The following is a 16,560-nucleotide window of genomic DNA, read 5'->3' on the forward strand; positions in this document are numbered from 1 at the left end:
AAATGAAGATATTTAGTAATTCCTGAAGAACATTAATTATATATATGTATATACATGTGTGTGTGTATATATATATATGTGTGTGTGTATATGTGTGTATTTCAAAGCTCTACCCACATGAAAACTCAATGTACATTCAGTGTGTACCAGTTGGACCTGTATGTGAGACTAGAATTCTGATTTCTATAATACCTTTTCTCAAAGCCTTTCTCTGGTTCTAAGAAGCTTCCGGATCTGTCCTAATAGCTTGAAAACCAAGATCTTGATATTTTATAGAATACTTCCCTCTGTGCCAGAAATTGTGTTAAGCATTTTCTTTACCTATATCATCAAGGTTTAGTCTTCATAAAATACTCTAGGACATATATTATTATACTAATTTTAAAAGGATGTACTGAGGCTAAGAGAAATTAAGTGCCCGAGTTCATCCAGCTAATAAGTGTCAGACAGGAATTTGAAGTCTGGTCTCTCTGATTCTAAAACCATCCCTGCAAGGAAGTTGGAAATGCATCTTACAGGCTGCAGTTGTAGTCATTGTGGGTATTTCCTTAAAGGAAATGGTGTCCACAATTGTTGCTAGCCAAAATCACAAGTGTCAGATTTCTAACTGCTGAGACTTGCCTGTCTTCACCATTCTCTGGACTCATTTGAGCCATTTGTTTTATGATCCACTCTTCTACTAAAAGGTGGAACTAGAGGTATAAAAATTATTTAGTACTTAATTTTATATATTGTTTTCTGGGGTTTTCTATTTTTATCAATTGCTTATTTATTTATTTGTCTAGCTCTCGTATATTTCCCATTCATTCCTTTTCAGAGAATGATGACAGTCCTACTTACTGCCTCTCCCTTTCCCATAGCTTCCATTCTTCCTGGGAAAGGAGAAATCAGAATTATTTTGCTCTCCCCACTTCCTTCAGATTCATCCTCATCACTCATCACTGATGGAGTTTTTATAGCATAACTATAAAAGATGACACTTTATCCTATGAAAAACACGCCCTGGTTATATCCTAGCTAAATGGATGGGTGGGTTTTTCTCCATGACTTAATTTTGTTATCCAACTGGGAAGACTTCAGTTTTATTAGCAGCTGTCTTTCCCCTTTTCTTACCAGAACTTGAACTATTAGCACCTAACTCAAAAGAGAAAATACAGAGTTTGAAGTTATTATTTTAGACTTCACAGATCCTTTCTTCTAAACATTTTTTCTTAGGTGAGGAAACAAATAACTCTGGCTAGGGTCTTTTAAACAAAGCTGTTAATATTTGCAACGTATATCCACACGACACCTGAAAGAAATGATGGCTTAGCTTTAGTTGCAAAGAGAAAGTGCTGATATGAGTGGAAAAAGAAAGAAAAGATGTATTTTTCTTCCCCTAAAGGTTGAAGGTGGACTTTAAAGGGGGAAATTCTGAGTGATTCTTAAACAACATGTGAACTTCTTTATTTCCCCCAGACATTGGTTGCCAATATGTAAACATTTTGGCAAGAAATTTTACACCACCTCCTCTGTGTGTCAGACAGTATTTAATGGTTGAATGACAGACAGTGCTGAGCCTTGGCGGTTCCATAGTGATGTGCAAATCCTGGGATTAAAATGGCAGTTAACCAGTGGACCTTTTCTAGTATAAACTCCATGGCCACTATTTAAAATCAGTTACTTATCAACAAGACAGACGATTTTTATTTCGATTTTATGTTTTCCTGTAAAGATTTCACAATTTTTTCCTAGGAGTAGTTTCTGTTGTTTGGATGTTAGATGCAAAGGTTCTGATTCATTTCGGCAGTCTTAATTGCATGGATTCCTGGCAGTCACTTTAATTGGTATTTTGCAGACACGTGGGAGTCATTCACACATTGTTTCCATTTTCTTTGTAGGTAGAAATAACACTTCAGGATATCAATGACAATCCACCAGTATTTCCAACCGACATGCTGGATCTCACTGTAGAGGAGAACATTGGCGATGGCTCTAAGATTATGCAGCTGACAGCCATGGATGCTGATGAGGTAGTTCGAGCGTGTCTCTGAATTTGGGAAACTTAGTAGTGCAGTGATTTATCAAATTTCTAGGATATGTTGACTACTTTTATTGCCCAATAATTAAGGTTGAGCATGTGTGCTCCTTTCCAAAGAACATTACTTCTTGAAATGTAACATAAAAATGTTAAAAAAGAGATTACTATCAAGAGGTAATTTTCCTCTGATCAGCAATCCACAACTCACTTACTTGCTGCTTGTACTTTAGGTTTCCTAGCCAAATTATTTTTTTCTTTAATAATAAAAATATCTAAAGATGTATCTCTATTTTATGCCTTTATTATTCCCCTTTGCTATCTTATAGCAGCTAAGGTTTGATTTTTATTTTATTTGTAATTGTTAAAAGCAAATGACGTACAATTACAGAATTTTAAAGTTTAGATTACTATTTTCTATATTTATATATTAAGTTCAGCTATGTAATTATGTTTCAAATGGCATGGAAACATATAATGTGTGATTTATATTTTTTCTTATGAAAAAACTCCATAGATTATTTTCTTCTTACTGGGTAAGGAGTTTAATTAATGTTCTGGAGTTTAGGAAAGAGGAATAACTTTCCAGACACCAGTATCTCCTTACCTCTTTCCCCTTAAGCCAAGCCCAACACAGAACAGAGAGTTTAATTTTCTTCTTCTCATCTAAACTCAGAAATATCAGAAACTTGATTCTTGGCATACAAATAAGCACTTTATAAATGTATTTCTGTGACCTTAAAAATGTAAATAAATAAATAATAGAATAATTTTAACTGCCAATACAGAAATGTAACGACTTAGTCATTTATAAAGTTTGCCAAAATCCAACTATTACAGATGAACAAAATAAAGCATAGACATTTAGGTAATTGCAATTTGCTATTAGAAAAGGTATGATGTTTTATGTTTAGTACATTCTACTCAATTTTACAATGTGAAGTTCACACTTATTTCAGATTTAACTAGCTTTGAAAGAGTTGTCTGACTTAATATTTCTATTATTCATAGATATGTGATATCATTAGCCATAATTCAGTAAATATTTCATTCTCTTAAAGTTTATCATTGATAATATACATTTTGATTTTTCAATTCATAAAATTTCATTAACTCTCATTTGAAAATAGCAGCAATAACAAAAAAACTCATGCAATTGGCAGAAGACAATTGACATCAAATAATTGAAATTGTAATGGCTATTTTGTTGGTTATACTCTCTCCAGGAACAGAGCAAATAAAACTCATTTATTTGAAGTGATTTATTCTAATAACTTTACAATAATAAAGTAATAATCATGTTAATTATAATAGATATTCAAATGGGATGGCTATTTACTCCATGGAATATTTTAATTAGAGTGGGATTATTCAATAGGAGTTACAGGGATAACAGGTAAAATTGTATTTGGAAATTTAGTTGTTTTAATCATCATACTGCTCTCTTAAGAAATTGTTATTTCAGAGATTCCAACATTCAACCCTTTTAATACTATTCTCTTGATACTGTTATAATTTTATTTCCCTCCCAATATTTTCTCTTTAAGAACATTTCAAGTAAGTTATTAGTATAAATGCAATACTGCCAGCATTCTTATTTTTCTCCATCTGACTTCCATGTGTGTGTTTGTTTATGTGTGCACACACTTGCATTGCCTTCAAGTTCATCTTTTAAGCTATGTTTACATTTATGATGAGACGAGAGGAAGCCTAGGAAGGTCCTTATATCTCTAGGTATTTAGACCAACACTTGTTTTTGTGAATTTTTATTTTATTTCTACTTAGCTTTGCTTTTTAAGTTTAAAAAAAAAATGTAAGTAACCATGCAGGTGTTATCACTTAGACATCCTAGTTAAGAAAAATACAGAATGTAAGGTGATGATAGCTAGGATATATAAGAAGTACTTTTGAGATGAGACAGAGTGGGGAATTAGGGCCAGAAAAGTGTAAGGCTATAACGTTGGAATAAACAAGAGAAATGGAGGAGAGGCTGTTAGCAATTCAAGGGCAGAGAGGGATGCTGACAATATGTATGAGGTGTGACTGTGCCTGAAGGCATAAAAATTACCACATTCTTGTAACCTGATTTGTTTGTGTGTGAGTGTAGAAAGGCAGAAAGTATGGAAGGGAGTAACTAGGTGCACCTACAACATGAAAGGAAAGGGGGGCATTTTAGTAAAACTACAACTGTTGTTTTTTAAAGAAAAAGCTCACAAAGCTGTGTTCCTTCTTAAATGCATTTTCCTTTAAACAATTTAATAATGTTTTAATAACTACTGACTGACTATAACTCTTGACATGAGGAATTTACACGTCTTTGGTTCCATGTTAAGTAGAATGGCTGCGTATGTCATTTAGAATTTTGAGCCGTTTACTTTTTATTGTTGCTTTTAGTTGCTTATAATAAATATTAATGCTTTTAGATAAACCTTTGTTCTATTTTCTACTTTGTTCTCAGCTCCTTACCTCTTAGCAGAATTTGGAGAAAATATTTAAAATATTTTCTCTCTTTTCAAATCCTGGCTCTGTTTTCTTTCTTCATCTAGTTTGAGTAAGACTCAAGATTATGTAGGTCATCAGCCAATTGTGTAGTCTTTTAAAAATTATTTACATACTTTTCATTAATTACTTTACCTAACATATTAAGTGTTAGTATGCTATAGGAACTCTTGTAGGGCACTGTAGAATAAAGCCTGGGTAAAGGAATTACAATTTTATGAAACAACATTTACATGTTGAACTTAATTTAGATACCATTTGAAACGTGTTGGATCAAGATTTACATGTTTCAGAAGCACACGACTCTGTTTGTCTCTTGTTCTCTTTTACGAACAGAATTATGCTAGTAATGGGCCAGGAAAATCAAACTTTGCTCCGTAGTACCATATATGTTTTTGAAAATAATATTTAAGGTTGTAATATGTATTTGAAATTTATGGCTGTTTACTTTTAGAATTCCTTCCATGTGCTTTTGTGTCTGTGGTTCGTCAGGAGAGCAGAATATTTTTAATCAGCATTATTTCCACTGTACTGCAGCTGGAACATGATATTTGTTTCTTGTTTTGTTGCTGATATGGCATATTTTGAATATTAAGTAAATAGACTTTTCAAAAGACCTAATTAAATCATTACTCTTGGCCAGACATTTTCAGACATTCACTAGTATTATGAATTCACCACATCAGCTGATTTTGAATATGAAAAAGATTGTTTTTTTATCAACACAGTCTGGTGTGTTTACCTCTTTTCAGAAAAATTATTACAATTTTAAGAATATTATTATTTATTACAGCCCTTTTGTAGACAGGGAATGTCTAAATATCAAAACAGTTTTGTAATAGCATTAAATAGGTTTTTGTTTCTTTGCTTTACCTTAATTTCCAAATACTTACTATTTTCATGGGTCAGAATTGAATGTAGCTACTTCCATACCTCACCCACTTTACTAAAATAATGGAATTCCTCGTGAAACAGAATAAATAGTACAGAGTGTGGTCAGATTAGAAGTCTCACATTCTTATGGAATGTTTTTGTTAAACCAGAAAATTACAATAAATATGTTAGGTATTCAATGTACATCTGAATATACAAGGTAAATGTGGGTAATGTCTTAGACTCAGCTGTCCATTATTAAATTTAAATGTGCTTTGAGACATTCATTTTACTAAATGTTAAGACTGGCCTGAAGAATGCAGTACAAACTAACACTAAATATAGAGGGAATATTTTTGCTTTAGACTGTTAGATATCATCTCCTTGAATGGCGTGAACCAAGGAGGCGGCGCTTGCAGTGAGCCAAGATTGCGCCACTGCCCTCCAGTCTGGGCGATAGAGTGAGATCAAAAAAAAAAGGAAAAAAGAAATCATCTCCTTATATGTTTGATCATGAAGGAAAAAATGTATGTAAGCTATGATGGAAAAAAGATGTATGGAAACTGTGGATGCCATAATCCCCCAGTGTGTCAGCTTTACATGCCTATACGCTCCAAATTTACCTTCTTCCTAATATCTTCCCTGAGAGCTCTGAGTCTTAATATTTTAATAAATACATTCTTAGAGGTTAATTATAATAAATGGCATATTTGTTTTAGGTAAGTATGTTAAATTAAAGAGTCATTTTTGAAGTCAACAATTCCAGCACTACTTATACCTCAGTGTCAAGGTCAATAATAACATATAATAGGAAATCCAATACCATAGTTTCCCATGGATATATAGCAACTCTAGTTATATTTTGATTCCAATTATTCATTTGCAGAAGTCTAAGTCATCAAATACATTTAAGGCATCATGTTTCTCTTATAAGAAAATAGTAAGAATAAGAATAAAATAACAACTATCCTTATCCTGTGCTTACTATTTGTCAAGGTTGGTTCTAGGTTTTTAAAATATATATTAACTAAATTAACCTCTAAAACAATCCTTTTTGGCAGGTAATATTATCATCCCAGTGTACAGATGAGGAAACATGGGCTTGGAGAGGTTAAGTATGTGGTCCAATGCCACATGACTAATAAATGGAGCACAGTTTCAACCCCAAAAGTATGGCCCCAGAGCATCCTATCTCAATCAGCACAGGGTATAATTTAACTCAGTATTTTGATTGTAATATAGAGAATTAAGAAATATCTCTCTTCCTTCTTCCTCTGCTGATCCTTGCTTCTCTTATTTCTTCCCATTCTTTCACCATCCTTATTCAGTCCTAATAAGGGTGTTCCTATCTCTATCTCTTCTAATTTAATTTCTGAACAACTCTTGTGGGTTCAACTGACACCCACATAAAATGACCTTCAGATATTTTTCTTAAACCTCATTCTAAAATCTCTAATTGCCAGCTAACCATTTCTATGAAGCTATCCTTTAATCCCTAAATACACTGCAAATAAAATTTAACTTCATATTTATCCTGCATCAAAGCAGGTCCTATTCTTGAAATGTCCTCAGTAAGAGTACTCTCTTAATTCCCAAAGTAACTTGAAATTTTTTTTTTTTTTTTTTTTTTTTTTTGAGACGGAGTCTTGCTCTGTCGCCCAGGCTGGAGTGCAGTGGCCGGATCTCAGCTCACTGCAAGCTCCACCTCCCGGGTCTACGCCATTCTCCTGCCTCAGCCTCCGGAGTAGCTGGGACTACAGGCGCCCGCCACCTCGTCCGGCTAGTTTTTTGTGGTATTTTTTAGTAGAGACGGGGTTTCACCGTATTAGCCAGCCTGGTCTCGATCTCCTGACCTCGTGATCCGCCCATCTCGGCCTCCCAAAGTGCTGGGATTACAGACTTGAGCCACCGCGCCCGGCCAGTAACTTGAAATTTTAAAAGACTTTTTTTTTCTTTTTTGCTTTTACTTTGCATATGGGGTTGTTAAAAAAGTGAGAATATATATGGAAATGGTGAGCAAATGAGAGAGCTATTAGTATTATTTCTATTTTCAATAATCTGTCAAATTTTACTAATTTGTCCCATGTATTATTCTGAGTTAATCGTGATTCAGAGTAAGTTCTGGAGCGAGATGGCCAGGATTCCAATCCCTTAATTTCTTTTAAAATGGGCATTCTAATAGTGCTTACCTTGTTAGTTTGCCTTTAACAATTAAATTGATTAGTGCCCTGGAATTGATGTGCTCAAAGTGGTATTTAGCATCTAGCAAACACTATGAATATTCTATTTTTCTCTCTGCCATCTCTAGTTCAGAATTTTGAGGGTCACAGCTCAAAGACCTGAGAGTACATAGGAAGCCACCCCTGTTTTCATTTTACAGAACAGGGACTTTCATTTTACAGAACAGTTTCACCAACTTGGGGGAAGTGAAGCCTCAATCTCTTGGACCCAGACTGTATTCACACACTGCCTTCTCTGGCCTCTCCCTACACTAGTCCATACTGCAGTATCAATATCCTTAAAAGACTGCTTCCAATTAAAACAATATCGGGGTTCCTTGGCTGTAGAATTGAGGCAAAGTTGTGTTACATTTGGTGTTCTCAAAAATATACCTATACTCTAACATTTTAACTTGACTTTCTTTTTTGTTCTACATTAAAATTGTCCACTCTAACACACTGTTCAGCAGTGAGTAAGCCAGGCACATGAATAGTGAAAGACTGCAAAATATTATATTCATTTGATATGCTTTTATTTTTATTTTACTGTGATAAGAACATTAATGTGAGATCTGTGCTTTTAAAAGATTTCTAAATGTACAATACAGTATTGTTAACTATAGGCACAATGTTGTACAGTAGATCTAGACATTATTCCTCTTGCATAAGTGAAGATGTATATCCATGGCTTATAAACTCGTGATTTCTCCCTGCTGTCTGCCCTGGGAAACCACCATTCTACTCCTTGCTTCTATGTGTTTGACTATTTTAGATACTTCATATACATAAATATATATCATGCAGTATTTGTCCTTCTGTGACTATCTAGTGTAATTTCCTTAAGGCTCATCCATGCAGTCACATATGGCAGGATTTCCTTCTTTTTTGAGCCGAATATTATTCCCTTTTATGTATATACAGGTTGAGTATTTCTTATCTGAAATACTTGGGACCAGAAGTGTCTCAAATTCCTTTTTTTTTTTTTTTTTATTTTTTTTTATTTTGGAAGTTGCATTATACATGCTGATTTAGCATCCCTAATCTGAAATGTCAAAAATCTGAAATGTTCCAACAGACATTTCCTTTGAACATCATATTGGCACTTGGAAATGTTTGGATTTTGGGCTTTTGGATTTTGGATTTTTTTTTATTAGGGATGCTAAACCTATATCACCTTTTTAAATCCATTCATTTGTTAATGGCTATTTAGTTTGTTTCCGAATCATGACCATTGTGAAAAAAGGATTGCTGGATCATACAGTGATTCTATTTGTTATTTTTTTGAGGACCTCCGTACTGTTTTCCACAACAGCTACATCATTTTGCATTCCCACCAATAGTGTAAAAGGGTTCCAATTTCTCCACATCTCACCAACACTTGTTTATTTGTTATGATAGCAGTTCCAACAGGTGTGAGGTGATTTCTCTTTGTGATTTTGATTTGCATTTCCCTGATGATTAGTGACATTGAGTATTTTTTTATGTACTCATTGGCAATTTTTATGTATTCTTTATAAAGAAACACCTATATAAGACCTTAGCCATTTTTTGATTGGATTACCAAACTTATAGCTATTGTGTTGTAGGACTTATTTATATATTTTGAAAATTAATCTTTTATCAGATACACAGTTTGCAAATATTTTCTCACATCCCATAGATTGCCTTTTCATTTTCTTGACTGTTTACTGTAGAGAAACTTTAGTTTGATATACTTTCACTTGTCTACTTTTGCTTATGTTGCTTGTTTTGGGGATCACATACATGATATAATTGCCCAGTCTTCTCCTAGGAGTTCTATAGTTTCAGGCCTTAGTTTTAGGTCTTTAATCCATTTTGAATTGATATTTGTGTATAATGTATATTTTCATTCTTTTGCATATGGATATCCAGTTTTCCTAACACCACTTATTGAAGTGACTATCCTTTCCCTATTATATATCCTTGGCACCCTTATGGAATATCAATTGACTATCATGCATGGATATATTTGTAGGCTTTCTATTCTGTTCCATTTGTCTATATATGTGTCTTTATGCCAGCGCCATACTTTATTCATTACTGTAACTTTGTAGTATATTTTAAAATCAGGAAGCACGATACCTCTAACTGTGTTTATCTTTCTCAAGATTGTTTTGGCTATTTAGGTTCTTTTGTGGTTTCATATGAATTTTCAAATTGCTTTACCTATTTCTATTAAAAATGCCATTAGAATTTTGATATAATTTGCATTGAATTTGTAAATTACATAGATAACATGGACATTTTAACAATTTAAGTCTTCCAATGCGTGAACTTGGGATGTCTTTCCATTTGTTTTTATCTGTATTGATTTCTTTCAGCAATGGTTTGTAATTTGGGGCATACAAAGTTTTTACCACCTTAGTTGAGTTTATCTCTCATTACCTGTTTAAGTCTTATAATATCATATCAACTTAAAGACAAAAAGCCTTACTTTGTCAAATAGGTGTTCAAAAGAAAATATAAGGAGCAATGCTTTTTTACTTCCAATAGCTCAGATGCTTGGTTTCTTTTTTTAGGGTGCAAATGCTCTCGTCACATACACTATCATTAGTGGAGCTGATGATAGTTTTCGCATTGACCCAGAATCCGGAGATCTGATAGCAACCAGGAGGTTGGACAGGGAACGCCGTTCCAAATATTCATTGCTAGTTCGTGCTGATGATGGTCTTCAGTCCTCGGACATGAGAATTAATATCACTGTCAGTGATGTGAATGACCATACACCCAAGTTTTCCAGACCCATGTACTCTTTTGACATTCCAGAGGACACAATCCCTGGTAGGTGATGGGTCTCTTAAGTGTATTTTGCAAGGATCACCTTTGACCAAAATTGCATATTATGTTTTGGCTGATCTTAGTCAGTGATTAGTTTTTACTGTATACTAATAGTTATAAAAATATATGTGCTGGATTTTTGGATCTTTTCATTAATCATCTTTGGTAAAATTTCCAAGCAAATGGCTAGATTTTTTAGGATGGATGAGGTTAGCCAAATATGTCTGAAAGTATTTGTGACATGGATTATTAATTTTTTGTCAACCACTGTTTTGGCGCTCTTTCTGCTTTAAAAATGTCTAATGTGATTTTGCTGCTATGTATAAAAAGAACAGCAAAAAAGATACATGAAAAACTGTGAATATTGATTCTAACACTCACTAGCTGTGTGATCAAAGGCAAGTTAATTCATTTCTCTTAATTTCAGTTATTTATCCTGTAAATGGAAACAGTAATTCCTGTTATGGTTAAGGTAAAGGATAATTTAGAAAGTACATTGAGTTTGCTAACACAGGGCTTGGGTATTAGCAAATGCCCATTAAGTGTGATGAGAAACTGAATCTTTAATTATAATCTTGCTTCTTTGAACACATTATATTGTGATTTTTTTCTTCTGAGTACTCAATATCCATGTTTCTGGTGTGTGTGTGTATGCTTCATTCTCATTGTTGGAAATTTTTATGTAAAATTAAAATTTTATTCTGAATTACATTTGGAATGATTATTCATGATAAGCCATACATTTTTGAAACTCCATTTGGCAAAGGAATTAAACATCTCTAGGGGATTCCTCCCACCTGCAGTTTTTTTCTTCACTCCCCGAGATACCTTTGTGCGTGTCCTTTATGGAAATCCCATCACACTTATTTCTTGCCTTAGTTATTGCAATGACCACATGAGTTCTAGAGTGGTAGCATCAGGGCATAAGTCTATATATTTTTTGGAATCCTCAGTTCCTGGCACTAGCAATATGCTACCTTAAATATTTATTGAATTCATCAGTATATTTATGGATAGGCACTGCTAGATGGAAAGGTAACATCAGATGTATTCATAATTCCTCAGGAAATTTATGCTGAAACCTGAGGTCCGCGGGATATCTGATATATCACATACTTTATTCAAATAGGGAAATGGTAAAATATAAATCTTCAGAATGTAATGGTCACTGTATTTTCATAGCAGTTCTCTAGTTAAGATATTTTACCGTACAAATACATTTTTTGGTCTCTTTCTATATGTTCTCTTAGTAATACTTCTTGCTTCCTTGATTTTATACTATTATTCTTTTGATAGGTTCTTTGGTAGCAGCCATTTTAGCCACGGATGATGACTCTGGTGTGAATGGAGAAATTACATATATTGTGAATGAAGATGATGAAGATGGCATCTTTTTCCTGAATCCCATTACTGGGGTCTTTAATTTGACTCGAGTATTAGATTATGAAGTACAGCAATATTATATCCTCACTGTTCGAGCAGAAGATGGTGGGGGACAATTTACTGCCATCAGAGTTTATTTCAATATTCTAGATGTAAATGATAATCCACCTATTTTCAGCTTGAATTCATACAGCACATCTTTAATGGAGAATCTACCTGTAGGATCTACTGTTCTTGTGTTTAATGTTACTGATGCAGATGATGGTATGTATTTTATTTAATATAATTTTTAAAATATCTATAAACTGTCATCAGATTTATATTACATTTATTTATTGTGTTGAGCCGTCACAAAAATGTGTTTTGTGAATATAGTTCCAAAGTTGAGGAATAGAATTATAACTGAACTATAGAGGATTTTAAAAATTAAGTACTTTATCAGTTAAATTATTATTTGTAACAGAAAACATACCTTTTATTGTTTTATAAACTTTATCTTATTTTTCCCCCTAAATGTAGGGTAGTGTTTCAATTTAGTAATGTAGAAGTCATAAGGCCACTTTTTTTGAAGATTTTTGTTAGATAAATAAAAATATTTAAGTTTACATATATTATTTTAACTTGAAAAATGAAACCAAAGACTTAAATAAAAATGCTTATGAATGAAAAATCTAAGTTTCATATTTTTGACTAACAATTTTTTTTTTTTTTTGAGATGGAGTTTCACTCTTGTTGCCCAGGCTGGAGTGCAATGATGCAATCTCAGCTCACTGCAACCTCCACCTTCCAGGTTCAAGTGATTCTCCTGCCTCAGCCTCCTGAGTAGCTAGGATTACAGGCATGCACCACCACGCCTGGCTAAGTTTGTAGTTTTAGTAGAGACGGGGTTTCTCCAGTTTGGTCAGGCTGATCTCGAACTCCTGACCTCAGGTGACCCACCTCCCTCAGCCTCGCAAAGTACTGGAATTACAGGCGTAAGCCACCGCACCCAGCCCAGCTAATAATATTTTAACCAGGTTTCATTTTAACACAGAAAGTCTCAGATCTGTTTAATTTATGCTAAATGATCAAGTTAAAATTTTGCATTAAATTTTTACTTTACATATGTTTGATTTGTGTTTATTGCAAAATTGGCAAACTTTATTTTAATAGCTGACTCCTTTGGCCTTTCTTCTAACACCTGTTTTGTAAGTACACACATTATGTAATACAGCATTAGAGAAAACATTGTATGGATTAGCAATCTTTAACTGAATTGTCTGGAAAATTAGTACTGTGTTTTCCCTTACATTGGATGCAACTAAATTGTCTTGTCAATATATAAAACAAAGGACAGTACTTTGAAGAGGAAATAGTTCTCTAGTGACAGGCATATCTATCTCAATTTAGAATTTCCTTATTCTTTTGACTTGGAAGATTTGTGAAGTCTCAAAATACTATTCTATTTTAACATTCTATTCTATACTTAATTTCCTTTTCATAGTGTCTATAAATAGCACTTGGAACGATATGAGAAGCAAAAAGCACAGTATTTTATATATGTTTCAGTAAGTAAAATGGGAAACATTTTCTTTAGAATTCATTGAGTAAGACCATTTTGAAGTTTCCTCCTCTAGTTCAAGTGCAGTTAAAATTGGACACAAAGATATACCTAAAATAGATGCAGCTGTAATGCTAGTACTAATACTATTACTACTACTATTGCTAGTAACAGTACTTTAATGTTAACGATGTTGATAATAATCTCAAGAACCGACATCTGTGAAGTGTTTTGCGTGTACCCAGTCCTGGCCTAAGAACACTGCACACTCTGTTTCATGTACCTCATGCCAGGTCTGTGAATTGGCTCCAATTAGACATCTATATATAATTGAGGTTAATCTCTATTTTGGAGATTGACTTCTCTGTTAGTAGTTAGTTTACCTCAGTAGATTAGAATATTTTCAAAGCCTATTATATATTCTTAAGTTGTTTGTCCTGTGACTGTGCTCAACTTTTCTATAGTGAAGAATTTTCCACCATGTTTCTTTGGATTTATTAGTTATGTATTAGAGACAATCCATTGTTTCATAGAATTGTATGGTTTCCTGGAATAAGTTTTATTTACCATCATAACTTAAAATATAGGGAAACTGGGAAGATACCAAAAATTTAAAAAGAAAAAGAAAAGAACTTTGCTTGTCAAAAACCTGCTGGAATATTCCATGCACGTGTAAGCACAGAAATCCATTGACTATTGACTCTAAGTCAGTTTTTGTGATATTTTTCCTTTAATTGCATTGAGTAAAAGTTTCAAGCAATATTTATTCATTGTTTTAGTTTGAATAATTTTATCAGTGTAATTTCCTGCACCTTGACCTAAAATATACGACACAATTCCTATTCTTTCTGAATTTCAAGGACAGTGATAAGGCTGTACAAGGGTAAGCTTGTTTGTAAAATTTTCCAGCTCAGTTACACAAAAAAGTGTCAAGTATTTCACAGACAATATTAGTCAGACATTTTTTAAAATAAAAAATTAACAAATAAATCTCAATCTCTGATCAGAAGGTTCCAATGAGGCAATACTGTCATCTTTTTAGATGAAGACATTTTATATGAAAATAAATGTCACAAACTGTTATCGTTCTATGGATTCTCTCAGAGTTTAAAATTTAGCTTACATGATGATTTCATAAAAATAAATCAGATCTTTTACTGTTTTCACAAGAAAGGTAATACCTCTGTTAGCATCAAGACTACTATGCATATGGTATTACATTGAGGAAAACTATTTAAATTGGAGCATCATGGAAATATTCTGGCTTTGATGGTTATTTTATTATCCTATAAATTCTTTATACTTTAAATATTGGGAAGTCATATAAAAATGTTTTGCTAATAATACAATTGGAATTTTTGCTGAATAAATGTAGCTATATAATATTGGTGTACAATACACGCCACTGAGATTCATATATTCCAGTGATCTGATGACCTTGTTGAAACTGCTTTATAAAGATGGATGTTATTCAAAATACTTCTTTGTGTTGCAGCTGTGTGAAAAGTTGACAAATATTAGTTCTTTATAGAAATTAGAAGATGGCATTTATAGATTGTGAGTAAATGTACACATTTTATAGCATGAAACTATACACCTATACTTTTAAAATATATTTTAGTATTTATATATTTTTTATATATTTATAATATATATTTTATGTGCTGTGCTTCTTAGAACTAAATTATTCATGAGACTGAAATACTGTATATAGATATGTACATGTCTATATATAGTGTGTGTGTGTATGTATATATGACAAAACCATAAAACCATACGTATGCAATAAAACTGCCAGGAAGAATCATGTAACTAAATGACTTGGAGAACATTGAACACAAATGGTTCACAATGGGCTGTTTGAAGTTTAAAGATCTGTTGGGCCATTAAAGCCCACTAAATTTAAATTGAAACACTTATGGATAAAGTTTAGAATTCAAAACAATGTAAAAATAATAATGTTAAAATAATGTGTTTACTGTCTCATCATTCAGATATTTGTCACAAAAATAGATTAAAATGGTTTAAGCTTAGTATTTTTCAGTATATTTCAAATATTCAGGGAGAAGTTTGAGTTTTGCTATGTCTGCATGTATTTTCTAGATGTGGTGTGTATGGCCAAATTCACTTTTTAGACATGTCAGAAACCAAAAGTTATTTTCTTTACAGTAAAGTAAATGTAGACAAATTCCATGACCTGTAATTGCAGCAATTAATTTTCAGTTCCTGAGATAAGAGCTACTTCTTCTACAATATGGCAATATTTTATGTAAAAATTGTTATATTTTAGTTTCATCAACAATAATTATCTTCAGTTTATTTTTGATGTTGTTACTTAATATATTTGTCATTATGTATTTGAACATAAAAGCAAATTTTTCTTTTGTTATACTTTTAATTAGTTTAAAATTTATTACTTCCCTTACCCATTCATCTACCAAACTTTTTGCATTTATAAAAGAGGCTGTTCTGCTGTTTACAGCAAGGCTATAAAATTTTGGGATCATGTTCCTTTTTGCCTCTGCAATTTAGCTGTTTACTCAAGGAAGAAGTATACATGATGGACTAAGGATGTTCAGATACTTGATTTAATTGCTCCCATTCCTGTTGATTTGTGTAGAAATGTTAGGCCATGTAAAATGTCAGTATTTTTAATGTATTTTGATCTTAGATATGAAAGATTTTTTATGCTTCTCTAGAATTAACTTCTATATCTCTGCTTGTTGGTATTTATTTTCATTCAGGTGTTTTCATAACTGCATTTCTCAATAATAATCATGTCCCCAAAAGAATAGGGATTCAATATTTACTGATGAACTTTTTCACGGGAAATGCAGAAAATTTTCTTAAAAAGTAATTGAAAGTAATTATACATGTAGACATTAATAGAAACACACATATATGCAAAATTAAAAATAAATTGTATGTGTGTATATATACTTGAATATATATGTTATAATGTTTGAGTAAATATATATACACACACAATATAATGTATATATGTATATTTATGTTGTAATGAAAGTCCTAAAAGCTCTCTCTCTCTCTCTCTCTCTCTCTCTCTATATATATATATATATATATATATATATGAAGATAATGGAAATTTTTATCCTGTGAAGCCTGTGGAAGTTTAAGACAAGGGTTGAAATAGGCTGTTAACCTCGTTCTAGTCAGATTCTACAATTCTGTTTCTTTCCTGTGGGTGAATTGACCTCTGACACCTATTA

At 32.6% G+C, this 16,560-nt stretch overlaps 1 protein-coding gene across 2 annotated transcripts in view; it reads left to right on the forward strand.

The window, feature by feature from the left end:
* Window positions 1-16,560, forward strand: part of FAT4 (FAT atypical cadherin 4) — a 187,188-nt gene that overhangs the window by 87,158 nt on the left and 83,470 nt on the right. For both annotated transcript variants that reach the window (XM_015139182.3, XM_015139181.3), the window contains 3 exons: window positions 1,881-2,012; window positions 10,149-10,410; window positions 11,704-12,054. In XM_015139182.3, the coding sequence (XP_014994668.3) occupies window positions 1,881-2,012; window positions 10,149-10,410; window positions 11,704-12,054 (745 nt within the window). The remainder of the gene's footprint in view (window positions 1-1,880; window positions 2,013-10,148; window positions 10,411-11,703; window positions 12,055-16,560) is intronic.

This window comes from Macaca mulatta, chromosome 5 (assembly GCF_049350105.2).
Source record: "Macaca mulatta isolate MMU2019108-1 chromosome 5, T2T-MMU8v2.0, whole genome shotgun sequence".
Classification (NCBI taxonomy): Eukaryota; Metazoa; Chordata; class Mammalia; order Primates; family Cercopithecidae; genus Macaca; species Macaca mulatta.